This window comes from Micromys minutus (genome assembly GCF_963924665.1).
Source record: "Micromys minutus genome assembly, chromosome: 3".
NCBI classification, from domain to species: Eukaryota; Metazoa; Chordata; class Mammalia; order Rodentia; family Muridae; genus Micromys; species Micromys minutus.
In genome coordinates, this window is record NC_137972.1 from 80,446,396 (window position 1) to 80,461,479 (window position 15,084).

The following is a 15,084-nucleotide window of genomic DNA, read 5'->3' on the forward strand; positions in this document are numbered from 1 at the left end:
ATGGTTAAGAGCACTTGTTATTCTCCAGAGAACCAGAGCTTGATTTCCAGCACAATATCAGACAGCTCACAACTGTAGTTCCCAGCTCCAGGGGATCTGAAGCCTCTAGACTCCGTGGGCACCTACACTCATGTGCATACACCCACAGGCAAGCATACACACCTACTTGTGATTAAACATAATAAAATAGATCTTTAAAAAACACATACAGAAAGGTGTTAAACCTGAATTCCCCCCCCCAAAATGAATACTTCACCAGCAAATTATGTATAGTTACTTTAAAAATATTTCATGTATACAAATTCTTCATACACATATGTATATGCACCCCACACATGCCTGGTACTGAGGTCAGAAAATGGCATCAGACTTTCTGGAATTGTAGTTGTGGTTGATTGTGAGCCACCAATGGGTACGAGGAACAACTGATCTTAACCACTGAATCATCTCTCCAGCCCCACCACCCACCTTTTTGAGACAGTCTCACTGTGTAGCCCTGGATGGCCTGGCACTCACTGTGTAGACCTAGTTCGCTTTGAACTCACAGAGATCTGCCTGTCTCTGCCTCTTGAGTGCTGGGATTAAAGGCAAAGAACAACATGCCCAGTTCTTTTCCATTACTACTTGCACATTTAGCTAAGTAAAAAAGAGGAACTTAGAGACAATGACTTAAACAGGTAGTAAGAAGGTTTCCAATGCTTAACTAATTGTTACTTTTTTTTTTTTTAAAGGCACAGTTTTGCAATGTGGCTCAAGAACTGTGGGCCCTCCTGTCTTGGACCGACTCATATGAACATCCCAATGTGACCAGCTTTTATATTATCACTTAAGCTAATATTTAAAGTACAACACACATTTAGGTTAAGGTCCATGGTCTTTATCCTTATTTTTTAAAAAAAATCTGTTTCAAATAACCTCGCCTGGCATGGTGGCACATGCTGTAATCCCAACACTTTAAAGTTTGAGGCAGGAGGACCTAGGAGAGTTTGAGACCAATCTGGGAAACATATTAAGGCTCTGTATTAAAACTAAAACAATGACAGAAATCTAATAATTCTCATTAATTTCAAGATTTATCCAGACAACTTAAGTATAAGATTTGGTCAAAGTGTTCTTTTTATTTCAAAATATGGCTAACAAGGGATCATCCTAGAAATAGTGTCATCTTCCTTATTTTTATGTGTTATTTGTGATTACATTATTAACATTAATAATATGTCACCTTATTACAGGTATTTTGTAAGGCCCCATGCCCCCCCTTTTTTAAAAGATTTATTTATTATATATAAGTACAATACACTGTAGCTGTCTTCAAACACACCACAAGAGGGCATCATATCTTATGACAGATGGCTGTGAGCCTCCATGTGGTTTCTGGGATTTGAACTCAGGACTTCTGGAAGAGCAGTCAGTGCTCTTAACTACTGAGCCATCTCTCCAGCCCACCACATGCCCTTTTTAAAAAGTCACTTAAATTAAAACTCAATCAGATAATCCAAAATCCCCTTAAGCCGGTTCAAATAAGAAACACATATGAGGAGCTGAAGAGATGGCTCAGTGGCTTAAAGCACTTGTTCCCCTTGCTGAAGATCTGGGTTCAATTCCCATGATCCAGTGCTGCAACTCCAGTTCCAGGGGATCCAACACCCTGTTGTGATCTCTGAGCACAGGCATGCACATTTGTGCAAAACACTCATACACACAAACTTAAAAAAAAATCCACTGGTCAGAGATGTGACTAAGAGGAAGCATGCTTGCCAAGAACATGCTAGGCTGGGAGTTCCATCCCCAGCAACACCTCCTCGACCCCACATACAATAAAGTTAAAAAGAAAGCCGTGAGGGGGAAAGGGGGGGGGGGTACATGAGTGTTGAAGTTGTTGGTTCAGTGCTTTGTTGTCCAGCATTCAGGAAGCCTTGGGCTCGATCCTCAACACCCCCATAAACCGGGTTGGGGGGAGTGGGCATGTCTACAGTCCCAGCACTACGGAGATGAAATCAAGGTGATCAGAAGTTCAAGATACAGTTTGAGACCAATTGGAATATAAGAGGAAGTCACAAAACAAACGTGCAACGAAAACAAGTTAAAAAGAAAAGTCATAAAACACCAAGCTGTAAGAAGGCAGGTGCTGGGAATCAGACGCTCTAGTGTAATTTTTTTGCACCATTGAACTGGCTTGGGAACTCTCTGGTGTGTTCCTTCCTTAGTTTGTAAAACAGCCTCCCAGGTGCTCTCACTGCTTCTGTTTTGACTTCTTTAGGTATCTTTAACATTACATTTTCCCCACCTAGGACCCACAGCGCTCTTCTTAAAACAAGAGATCTGTTACTTCCCCCTTTCCCCCTAAAACACGTCCATGCCTTCTGGTCCTTTACAATAGAATATCCGAGGTTCTTGCACTGTCTCCTGACTTGCTAAGTAGCCCCGGCTGGCCTGGAACCCGCGACCCTCACCTCTGCCTCACGAGTTTGGGGATTATGAAATGTTCTTTTCGATTTACAGGGGGGGGGGAATTAAGCCTTCTGTCATAGGACTCTGTTCCCTAAAAGGCTTAAGAGTAGTCTAAAGAGAGTTTGACTCAACCATCCCAAACCCCTTCCTGTGCACGTCCCAGGCTTCAGGGTTCTAGTAAGCGCCCTCCGGCAGGCGACATATACTCACCTACACCCCCCCCCCCCCCACACACACACCGGCTCATCCGCATACACCCCCATTCACACACTCATACTAGTCTCAGCATAGTCGCGTAAACACTGCCTTCTACGCCCACCGCCACGCCCCCGAAGTACCGCCTCTTTAAATTTTAAAACGAAGGCTCAGGCCAATGAGAACTAAATTTCTCCCGGAACTCAGTGCCCCGCCCACCGTCACACCCTCCACCAATCAAGAGGAGGTTTTCCACACGCCTTCCAGTTAGGGTTAAAATTGGAAGTGCTTACGTAACTTACGTTCAGCCCGTAGCCAATAGGAGCCGAGATTGGGAACCAGCTCCTCCAATAGCAGCAGCTGTCTGAGAGCGCGGGAGCCTTCGGAGCAGGGCCACAGAGAAGCGGGCAATGGCGTCGGTTCTCTGAAGAGAGTGCTTTACCCCAAGAAGGGCAACGCGCGGCCGGGCTGAGGGAGTCCCGTGGCGGCCAAGATGGCCTGCTGTCACAAAGTGATGCTGCTGGTGGACACTGCGGGCGACGCTGCTCGCCACAGCCCGGCCCGGCGCGCCGCCCTCCGTCTCCTCACTTACCTGAGCTGCCGCTTCGGCCTGGCCAGGGTCCATTGGACCTTCAAGTTCTTCGACTCTCAGGGGGCACGAAGCCGGCCCTCCCGCGTATCCGACTTCCGAGAACTGGGGAGCCGCTCCTGGGAGGACTTCGAGGAGGAGCTGGAGGCCAGGCTCGGGGATCGCCCTGCCGGAGCCCACCTGCCCGGCCCGACGCCCAGGGCCACCCACACGCACGGTGCCCTGATGGAGACGCTGCTCGACTACCAGTGGGACCGGCCGGAGATCACGTCGCCCACCAAGCCGATCTTACGGAGTAGCGGGAGGAGGCTGCTAGACGCCGACAGCGAGGCCAAGGAGGCCCAGGCCGCGCTCGGGGGCTTTGGGAACGCCGTCTTCCTCCTGGCGCCCTGTCCGCACTCGCAGAGGGAGCTGCTTCAGTTCGTGTCGGGGTGCGAGGCCCAGGCTCAACGCGTGCCGCTCTCCCCCAAGCAGCTGATGGAGAAGGTGTTGCCCAAGAGAGTCCAGGAGGTCATGATCGCCCGAAATATAACCTTGTACTGGGTGGATACCACAGAGCGATCTAAGGTATGGTGAGAGTAGTCTGGATCCTCCAGAGAACTTGTCAGGTTCTGTGAAGTGCCATAAACCCAGAATGAACCGCGAATGCCTTCCGAAGGAGAAGGGTCACAAAGATGGACAGATTTTCCCCCGCCAAAATGGGTAGATTCTGGGTATCCACGAAATATAAGTGTGGAAGAGCTTCTATGCCTTGGTACCTGTGTGTTTTTGCGTTCTTAGCTTTGCTACACAGCACTTGTATTCATTCCAGAATGTGGGATGAAGTCCTAGTTGAACCAGGCTACACGGTTTTGTATTGTGCTGCAGTGTCTTCCTAGATCTCTAATCCTCGCTCTAAAGCAGTAGAAACCTCTCTTAGCTGTTGGCCCGCCCTGATCTTTAATCCCAGCACTCAGGAGGCAGAGAGAGGCAGGTATATCTCTCTAGTTTGAGCCCCCAGGTCTGTGCAGAGAGACCCTGTCTCTAAAACAAAAACCAACCCCCTTTGTTGTTGTGGCACACGCTCTTTATTATGTTCCAGTTGGTCACACCTGTCATTTTCCATTTATTCTATAAATACCACCTCAGTGATGGTGGACCATGGAAAGCCGAGGCAGAAGGATTGCCACAGTTCAAGACTAGCTAGGACTGCTAGATCTTGTCTCAATAAAAGCAAACAACAAAAAGCATCTCAAAGCCGGTTTACCAGGTCTTAACTCTGTTTTGTATTTCCTCACAACTGAACATTAACTTAACTGGGAGACATCCCTCCAGCTCTAATAAAATACAATGTTAAAGCTGGTTGTATGATCCAGGTTTATAATCCCAGCATTTAGGCAGAAACCAGTGGATCTCGAGTTCAAGGCCAGCCTGATCTACATATTGAGTTCCAGGACAGTGAGACCCTGACTTGAAAAAAACAAACTTTAGATACTTAGTATTAAGTGTTAGGGCTGGAGAGATGGGTAAGGTTAGAAGCACTGATTGCTCTTCCAGAAGTCCTGGATTCAATTCCTAGCACCAATGTGGTGGCTTACAACCTTTTGTAAATTCTGGGGGATTGACACCCTCTTTTGGCCTCCAAGGACATCAGACAAGCAAGTGGCACACAGCCCTATAGGAAAAACACATAATAAGTTTTATACACACATATAAAATAAAGATTTCGGATATAAATTGGGTATGGTGGAGTGCTTAGGAGAATTGTGTACAAGTAAAAAGTCCTTTATTAAGTTTTGCTTTTCATCAATAGCCCTATCCTACCCTTCCAAGCTGCTCTTCTGGCTGAATCAGTTTCAATAGATTCCTTTCTAGTGACATCTGAGCTAGTTTACTGTTCTTCCATATAGCAGTGAGCTACCTAGATGATAACAGGTTAAATGATTAGTTAATTATTTAGTTACAGCACTTCAAAAGTTCCAAGATTGCTGTACATGACTTCAGAATAATACATCCTGGTTTTTTGTTTTGTTTTTGTTTTTAAAGACAATGCCTGTGGTATAGCTCAGGTGGTGGTATATCCTGGAATTCGGTCCTACTGCTTTAGCCTCCCAAGTCCGGTGGCATTTAATCAATCCATCAGAGTTCGTGAAAGTGTCATTGTCTTACTGTATTTGTGGCCAAATCCTTGCTCCTCTTTGAACTTGAATATAATGGATAGTTGGGGGCTGACCTGGATAGTCTTGAAGACCCTTCCAGTTTTTATTCCTTATATTTGTATGGCAATTTATAGTTTAAAGTCACTAACCGTGATATAGGATCATTAACCTGATTTCATATTCCCATGGTATTGTCGTGTTATATATAATGCTGTCAAATAGTTTATATTGTTGCTGTTTAATTCCACCTCTATTTTTTTCTTCTATTTTATGTGTATGAGAATTCTATCTGCATTTGTGTTTGTGCATTACTTCTGTGCTTGGTGCCCTTGGAGGTCAGCAAAAGGTGGAACTGGAGCTACAGACAGCTGTTAGGCTGCCATGTGGGTGTTGGGAATTGAATCTGAATCCTCTGGAAGAGCAGACAGTGCTCTTAAGCATTGAGCCATCTCTCCAGCCCCAAGTTCACCAGTCTTAAGGGAACTGGAAGACACTGTGTCTCAACCATTCTTTGTCACATTGAGGTGACACAATAGAAGTTTTGTTGAAAAATGTTGCTTGAATATCAGCATTCTATAAGTGAAGCAAAGAGCCAATGTTTTGATAGAGAAGTATAAGAAGTACCCAGTTGGTGAAGAGGCACAGGTGGTACAATTGGGAAGACACTTCCATGTTATACATTTCCATAATATAAAATGTGACATGCTTAAGACGCAAAGCTTTACTGTGCCTAGAAGGTGGGGATGGCTGATGGAGAAGTTGCTGAGTTTGGTTTTAAGGGCTTTATGGCAGTGCTAGAGTTACTTCATTCCCAGAGCAGGAAGCATAAAGGCTAGCTTGAGATCTCTGATCTGCATGAACACATTAAGTCATAGCGGCAGGAGTTGGAGTCAGGACACAGTCTTGGTAATCTTTGTAAGAGTTCGTTAAGCCCAGATATGCTCTTAATCCCAACACTTGGGAAACTGAGGCAGGAGGACCTCAAGTTTAGACCCTTTAGGATTATAAGAAGAGACCCTGAGTTGAATTAGCCTAAATAAATTAATATTTATTAATTTAAAAGAGTTTAGTTGGGCCTAATGGTGGAGGCCTGTAGTGTAGGCTGTTTTGGGGGCAGATGGATGGAAAGTTCAGATTCTTCCTGCTTAATATAGTGAGTTCAAGTCTAGCCTGGGTAACTTGATAAGACCCTGTTTAAATGAAAAGCAGTTGGGCTGGAGAGATGGCTGAGGTTAAGAATGTTGTTCTTCCCTGAGTTCAGGTCCCACATCCATGTTAGGCATTTAATAACTGTATGTAATACTAGCTGGCCTCTGAGGACACCCACCGCATACAGGTATTACATATAAATAAAAATGAAGTCTCTTTGGAATATGAAAAGCAGTAGAAAGAGGGCTAATTTTTAAAAAGCCAAGTCTTTTTTTTTTTAATGTATATGTGCATACTTATTTGTGTATCATGTGTATAGGAGGGCAGAAAAAAAACAGGGTGTTTGTTCCTCAAGTGGAACTCACCAAGTAGGGTAGTTAGCCAGCCAGAGCATATTAAGGATACATCTGTCTCTGTTTCTCAGTGCTAGAATTATAAACATGTGTCCCTGTGCTTGGCTTTTATACATGGGTTCTAGGGTTCTAGGACCTTGCTTGTAAGCAGGTCCTGAGCTTACAAGCAAGCACTTGATTGATGGTCATCTCCCTAGTACTCCAGTTTCTTGAAGGTATAGTGTGTGGTGATTATGTTCTTGAGCTATGTAGTAATAGATACTCAGTCAACAGATACATTAATTGTATAATTGACCCTTTAATAATTTTTTTCTATTTCCCCTAGTTTATTCATAAATGCTTAAATAACTAATAACTAATCTGTTTCTCTGTCATGTTTATTTTAGTTGTGGGATTCCCCAGACCATATTGGATACTGGACAGTTTGTGAATTGCTCCACCATGGAGGAGGCACCATCTTGCCTGCTGAAACTTGGAGCCTGGGTTTTACTAAAGCCAGGGAAACAGTGCTGCCATGTGGTGGTGAGCTGTCACATGAACCTCACCTCTCCCCATGGATCTCAGCTCTGCCGATAGATGCCACTGTAAACTGTTTGCTGTATAATTCTGAGTATGAAGCCTCATTTCCACCAACTGAAGGAACATTATTTCTCCCTGTTAAAGGTAAGCAAATGAAGTTTTTTTTAAATCTTACATTTTTCTTTAAGGCATACTTCCAATTTCTGTAGCATTTCCTATAGCCTGATACCCAATTAATGGTTATAATTGAAAGGATTAAAAGATCTGTAAGTAAAATTGGATACCACAGGAAGCCTGTACTGTGGTGCAGCTGCCAGTGCCCTCCTTAAAGAATGGGAGGGGGTAATTACAGAGGATTTTCAGTCCTTCCAAAAGAAGGGTAATACAGATACCCAAGCACATGGGTATTAATTAGAATATCATTGCTGTGTAGAAGAAATTGATAAATTAGAGATCATATTTACAAAAGAGATTTACAAAAGAAAGAAATTATAAAGCCCTCAAATGATACTTGTTACCAGGAAAAGCCAACATCTTCACAGATTTGTTTGTCATGATTGCTACATGGTGAAGCTCATTTCTGAGTGTACTATATTCACATGGAAATACTGTATAGAGATGTATACTTTAAACTATGTTGTAATCATGGGCATCTTAAGGACTTTTAGGTTTGGTGTTTTCTGTTTTGTTTTTAAAGTAAGGTCTCAAGCTGGTTTTAGATTCACTAGCTTTGAACTTCTTTTGGTCATATTGCCTCCACCTCCCAAGTAATGGGCTCACAGGTGTTTGATCCAAGACTTGTCCAGTTTAAGAGTATTTTAGGGCCTGGTCTTAACTCTTCCAGAGATCCTGAGTTCAATTCCCAGCAACCACATGGTGGCTCATGATCATCTTCTGAGATACATGCAGACAGAGCACTCATACATTTTAAAAAAGGAAAACAAAACCAAAAACCCCTCCAGTTCCAGGAGATCCAGTGTCTTCCTTCTGACCTTCAAGGGCATTAAGCACTCATGTGCATATACATACACATAACGTATATAAACGCTCATACACATAAAAGGAAAAAGTATTTTTTAAGATTTATTTATTTAATATATATGAGCACACCATTGCTCTCTTCAAACACACCAGAAGAGGGCATCAGATCCCATTACAAATGGTTGTAAACCACCATGTGGTTGCTGGGAATTGAACTTGACCTCTAGAAGAATAGTCAGTACTTTAACCACTGACCCATCTCTCCAGCCCAGAAAAAAATTTTAAGAGTTTTGCTTAATAATTTTCCATTCATCTTTAGACTATAACCTTATAATATATAATACACTGTCTTTTATAGGATTATTTTTCTCATGGGTACCTTGGTATTTAACTCAGAGCCTCTATATTAGACAGTTACCTACCACTGAACCATCCCAAATCTTGCCAAAGTAGGTATTATTTCAGTTTTGCTTTTGAGTCTTTTCTGAGACAGGACCTCAGTATGTAGCCCAGATTGACCTGGGCCACTCTTGTCTTCCCACCTAGGCACCTGAGTGCTATGACTGTGTGTAGATTTATGTTAAGTCAGTACGTGGTTGGACAGTGGAGAGGTAGGTGGAGAAAAGGTGGGAAAACGGAAGAAAGACAGGGATTAAAAAAATCAAGATGGAGCCGGGGAAAGCAGACTTAGATCCTGGTGGCTATAGTCAGACATAGGTAGATATAAATATTTAAAGGGATTCTATAGGTCTTTATCTCATCTGGAAAGACAGCTTGTATCTTTATCTAGTGGATGTAATCTTATTGTATAGTGGGTTTGTGAATTGAGGATCTGTTATATAAACCCGTTTGAAAGTTACCGGGCTTTGAAGTGATGTTTGTGACGGGCAGTGGAGGAAAGAAGACGCCCGGGGTGTTAATTCCACCTGGGAGGGAGGGAGGCAGTAGGGCTGGCGGAGGGAACCGTCTAGGAAGGGAAGGGAATCGTGTGGAGTGACACCGCAGATAAAGGGATAAGCCTTTTCATCATTAGTATTTACTGCAACAATTGGGCATTTACCACCACATCAATCAGAGACTCTTGTTTTTTGTTAGTACTACTTGAGTGCATATTTCCAAATCATAATTGAGAAGTTCTGGTAGCATACCCATTTGTATAGTGCCTGATGAATCTTCTTTGATAGCTTTCAGACAACAGGCTGAGGGTTGATATGAATTGAGTGACAGTACCCACTGTCTGAACTGGAAATCTTGTTTCTTTCATTCTTACTCTGACATCTCTTTTAGAAACTTTCATGTTAGAATTTTAATACTCTTTTTTTCTTACAGGCAAAGAAATTCAAGAAACATGGGCAATCTCCCTGCAGCCTTTAGCCATGCATCAGAGACATTTTCAAAAGCCAGTCAGAATTTTCCTAAGAGGCTCAATGGCACAGTGGTCTCTCCCAATGAGTAGTGCTTTAGGCACTGACAACTGGATGCTACAAAGTCCAGAGGAACACAAGTCAACTCAGAGGCTGCTGTTTCAGGAGCTGGTAAGCAGGCTGACGGCTGAAGAATTCCATCTGGTAAGTGTTCTCTGCTTGTATAACATGATGGGTGCTTTCTCACTATTTAATAAATACTTTGATTTTAATGTATTTAAGAAAAAGCTGCTGCAGTGTAAAAATAGCATAATAGCATAAGAATAGTTACTCAGACTTGGAACTGTCTTCTGAAAAGAAACACAGTACACCCAGCTTTAACCTTAAAGTGATGGCTTGCTTGTTTGAGACAGGGTCTCAGCCCTAGCTGGCCTGGAACTTGCTTTGTAGACAAGGCTGGCCCTGAATTCACAGGCCTGCCTTCCTCTGCCCTTCCAGTGCTGGGATAAATAATGTATAGGTACCACCCCTAGTTATGATGGCTATTTTTAAATTCCTTACCTTTCTTTGCCTTGGTAATCTCAGAAAGTATCTTTATTCTGAATTCTATGGTAAAAGAGTCCAGAGGAAGATTTTTGGTGTTGTCTAGAAACTGTCCTAAGACTTACACACTCCTGTGAAAAGAACACCCCATTGCACTATTACTAATATAATACAAACCTTGCTTTTACTAGGTAGACAAGGTCGGGGACTCAGGCCATCTAATTAGGTCTTAGCTCTAGTGCACAGATGTGAGCTGGCTAAATCCCTTCAGTGGTTTTATTGTCTCACAGTTAAGTACATTTGTTCTAAAGTCAGATGTATCTAGTAACTTCCTCTTACACCAACAGGTGCTCTGGAACACCAGAGCTTTTTCCTCAGTCTCACTCCATCTCTATGAAGTGGAAGTAATAATCATTTTAAACTGAGTGTTGTAAGATTCAGCAAATGTCTAATGGGTATATAGCTGTGCTTGCTTGAGTTGCCATGTACTTGAGTTGGAAAAAGGTGGGCATGGATCTTTATTCTTTTTCCCACTTGAAAATCTTGTTTTTCTGCTTTTCCACTTTTAAAACAAATGCGATTGCAAAGATGCAGGGACAGAAAGCACATAGTAGGTATCACCAACAGTGTAAGCTTTTTCTATAGGTGGGAGCTTAGGGACTATGATTAATAAATTCTCTCCTGCCTCTGAGAGACAACTATTACTCAGTCTTCTGGTAGGCCACATTCTTTTAGGTATTTTGACAATAATATTTCCAACTAATTAGCTTTTTTTTTGTAGGTTGCAAGTGTGGATCCTGGTGAAGGCTGGCCCCCCGTCACTGGAATTATTTCCCCATTCTCTGCCAATGCCATGATTCTTACAGTGTTCCGAGCCAAAGAAGCTGAATTTCAAAGACATTTTCTCCAGACAGCTGTGACCGAAGGTTCCCAGGATATAACTTTCCCTTTCTCAGATGTTGTAGACAGTGTACTGAATCAGGTTCATAATTTATTTGAAGATCCTGCTGCTTCTGGTAAGATTTCCCACCAGCACAGGGCGGTTTGCAGTCTCTTCTAGCCTTTCCATCATGTGTTTACTACAATGCCAGGATGTTGTTAGTCAAATGCAAGTGAGCTCTAGTAGAAGCTATAGAAGTTTAGGTTGCTAGTTTTAGAAATCCTGAAGGTCTTTGACTAAAGGCACTATGGAACATTTTGAAATTATTGGTAAGATGAAGCCCGGCTCCTAATATAGTGTATGATTATACATGTAGATGGATAGAACCTAAAAGTAGAAGGGGAATTTAAACAAAATAGAAAAAGAGCTTTAAAGAGAAGACATGGGTAATAACTGTACTAGGAAAGGAATCAAGGAATCAAAATATTCATATTTCTCTCATGTGGGATCTTTCTGTATACATACATACATATGCACATGTGACATCCAAGCAGGAGAACTGTTTGAAGGTGGAAAGGAAAACAACAAAATTGGGACAGTTTAAGAAGGGGTGATAAATATGAACAGAGCTCAGTGATACACATATACAAGTGTCATAATGAAAACATTTTAAAAACTGAATGAAAATACAATGAAATCCATATTTTATACACTGAAAAATTATTTCTTTTTAAGGAAGAGTTTCCTTTTGTATCCCTGGCTATCCTGGAACTCACTCTGTAGACCAGGATGGCCTCAAACTCACAGAGATCCACCTGCCTCTGCCTTTTGAGTGCCAGTACTAAAGGTATACACTACCACTGCTGGGCTTGAAATTTTAATTTTAAAGCTTGGGGTGGAAAAGACTGCATGAGGACTGGAGGGATATCTCAGTGCTTACTTAAGAGCACTGCCTGCCCTTCTAGAAGACCTGGGTTTAATTCCTAGCACCCATATGGTTGCTCACAAATATATGTAACTCTAGTTCCAGGGGATGCAACACCCTTTTCCTGCATTTCCAGATACTACATGGAAGTGGTGCACAGGTGCAGTGCAGCAAAAAAGGAACTTCAGGGGTATGGACATCAGAGGTGTAAGGATGCTTTCTGCCAAATTATTAAGTTCATAAGTAAACTGCTTAATACATGAATATTCTTAAACAGGAGGTGAAGAAGCTGTAATGGAAGTGAAAGCAAAGGTTGAGATTAAAGGTTAATATAGAGATATAGGCGAATGACAAGAAAAAGAATGTTATCAAACAGGCAAGAGTATGGGCAGGAAGAGTGTAGTGAATAAATGCTTTGTTCTCTTGTTTTCACATTAATTTGCTTCAAATGTTACTGTTGCTTCTGGGGTAGGATTAAGTATTAGCATTTTAAAAACAATCACACATTAATGTATTATCTTATTTGTCAGTTGTGTACAGGCTATTTGTAAAGTTTCAGAAACAAGTCAGAAAACTTGTAGTACTGTAAAACAGCACGGAGTATTCTGCCAGTGTTTCATGCTCTAGTGTGGCTTGGTTTCTTGGAATAGTAAATCAGTTGATGACTTAATCCATACAGATGAAGTTCTACTGCAGCTTATTCTGGTGCTACAAACACACACACACTCTTTTTTAAAAAAGATTTATTTATTATATATAAGTACACTGTAGCTGTCTTCAGACACACCAGAGAGGGCATTGGATCTCACTACAGATGGTGTGAGCCACCATGTGGTTGCTGGGATTTAAACTCAGGACCTCTGGAAGAGCAGTCAGTGCTCTTAACCTCTGAGCCATCTCTCCACCCTTAACAGGCTTGTTCTTACAGCGCCTATACATCTATAACTCAAGGTCGCATCTTACTGGCTCCGATTTACCAACTTGATGCAGGATGGTGGATCTACTCTGTTTTAGGCTGCTTTTATGTTAGCACATTGTTTAGTCTTGTAGTAACTTTCTGAGAGGAGAAAATTAGCATAGATTTAGCCAGGTGGTGGTGGTGAATGTTACTTCCACCATTCAGGAGTCAGAGGTAGGTGGATCTTTATGAAGTTCCAGAGCAGGTTGTAGGATACCCCGGGCTACACAGAGAAACCCTGTCTTGAAAGAAAAAAAGAAAAACAGAAATAGCATAATTTTAAATGCATTTAGAAGAATGTTTCAAAAGTAAGATGAAGGATTATGTTAGTAATAGGAGCAAAGAGCTCCAAATTATTTTTATATTCCCACCCTCCACTCTTAAACTCAGACAAGATGGACCTGGAGGAGTTGGAAATGCAGAATGGCAGATATTGTAACAATGAGCATTTGGAGAGAGGGAGTCATTGTGGGAGGAAAACATAAGCGTGGATTCTCTGCTTGGCTCTTATGTCTTCTGTTTTCTGTTCCTTTAGCCCCCTGCATTCCAGAGTGGGTCCAGCAGGAGCTTAGTCGTACCAGTCCCTGGAGTCCAGCTCTTGTGGAAAAGTGGTTTCCTTTCTCCAACGTCTGTGGTGCCACTTCAGACTTGATGGAGTCATTTTGGTAAAGCTTTATACGTCCCTTTTTATATTGGTCTTTGAAGTCAATGGTCAGATGTAAACAGGCTTGCTGTAAAGGAGCAGGCCTATCCTATAACTCAGTGTCATGTCTAACGCTGCAGATTTACCACCTTGCTGCAGTGTGATGGGACTGCATCTTTCGGCTACTCTAACACTACTGCGTTATTTTCTTCTACTAAAATGCACTTTTAAAATGAAGTAGATTTCTGAGAATAGAGAAACATATCTTAAATGTATTTAGAGGATTGTCTCAATCAAATGTAAATAAACACTCACATAGTATATAAACACACATCTTTCAGCTACTATTCTTTTGCTGTGAAGACATACCATGATCAAGCCAACTTATAAAAGAAAGCAAAGTTTTAAGAGTTAGTTCATGATCACCATAGTCTGGGAGTATGGTGGCAGGGAGTCAGGCAGGATAGCTCAAGAGTAGTAGCTAAGAGCTTACTTGGAGGCAGATCAAGAGAGAGATGAGACCTGGTGTTGGCTTTTAAAGCCTCAAAGCCTACCCTTAGTGACACATCTTCTCCAACAAATCCATACCTAATCCTTCCTTAAAAATCCACCAACTGAGTACCGAGCATACAAATATATGAACTTATGGGAACCATTCTCATTGAAACTACCACACTATTTATCTATCTATATAAACTATATGAGAATCAGGAAATATTTAGAACTAATTATCAATTACAACAGAAATTAAGTAAACTTGGATTGGTGAGATGGCTCAATGGGTAGTTACCAGCTGCCAAGCCTGATGACTTGAATTTAATCTCTTGAATCTACATGGTTGAAGAAATGGATAACTTCTACAGGTTATCATATGTGTGCTGTGGCACATGTGTGTACATACACATACAACACACAAATAAATAAATGCAAAGAAACTATCAAACTGTAATATGGGTATGGTGGTTTGACTAACATGGGCACTACTTGAGAGGAATGAGGAGGTTGGCCTTATTGGAGGACGTGTGTTCCTGGAGGTGGGCTTTGGGGTTTCAAAAGCCCAAGCGAGTTGCGGTGTCTTTTTCTTCCTGTGGCGTGTGGATCTGGATCTGGAACATTCCGCTGTCATGTCTGCCTGTGTGCAGTCATGCTCCTCACCATAATGAAAACCTCTAAACTAAGCCAGCCCCAATTAAATGCTGTCCTTTATAAGAGTTGCCATGGTCATGTCTCTTCACAGCAAAAGAACAGTAGTTAAGGCAATAGATTAAATTATGCTGAAAGAAATATTTATAAATTCACTGGTTATTTCTCTAAAGAGAAAACTAAGAGCCAATTAATAAGAATCAAGTACAGGTCCCTCCTCTCCCCATTCCCTTCCCCCCTCTCCACATGCTCA

General features: G+C 42.1%; 1 protein-coding gene across 1 annotated transcript in view; it reads left to right on the forward strand.

The window, feature by feature from the left end:
* Positions 1-3,139: 3,139 nt before the first annotated feature.
* TICRR (TOPBP1 interacting checkpoint and replication regulator) overlaps positions 3,140-15,084 on the forward strand; it is a gene marked incomplete at both ends in the record, with an annotated part of 38,692 nt that continues 26,747 nt past the window's right edge. Inside the window, 5 exons of the mRNA XM_080914288.1 lie at positions 3,140-3,802; positions 7,262-7,538; positions 9,705-9,943; positions 11,064-11,298; positions 13,581-13,710. Of these exons, the coding sequence (XP_080770414.1) occupies positions 3,140-3,802; positions 7,262-7,538; positions 9,705-9,943; positions 11,064-11,298; positions 13,581-13,710 (1,544 nt within the window). The remainder of the gene's footprint in view (positions 3,803-7,261; positions 7,539-9,704; positions 9,944-11,063; positions 11,299-13,580; positions 13,711-15,084) is intronic.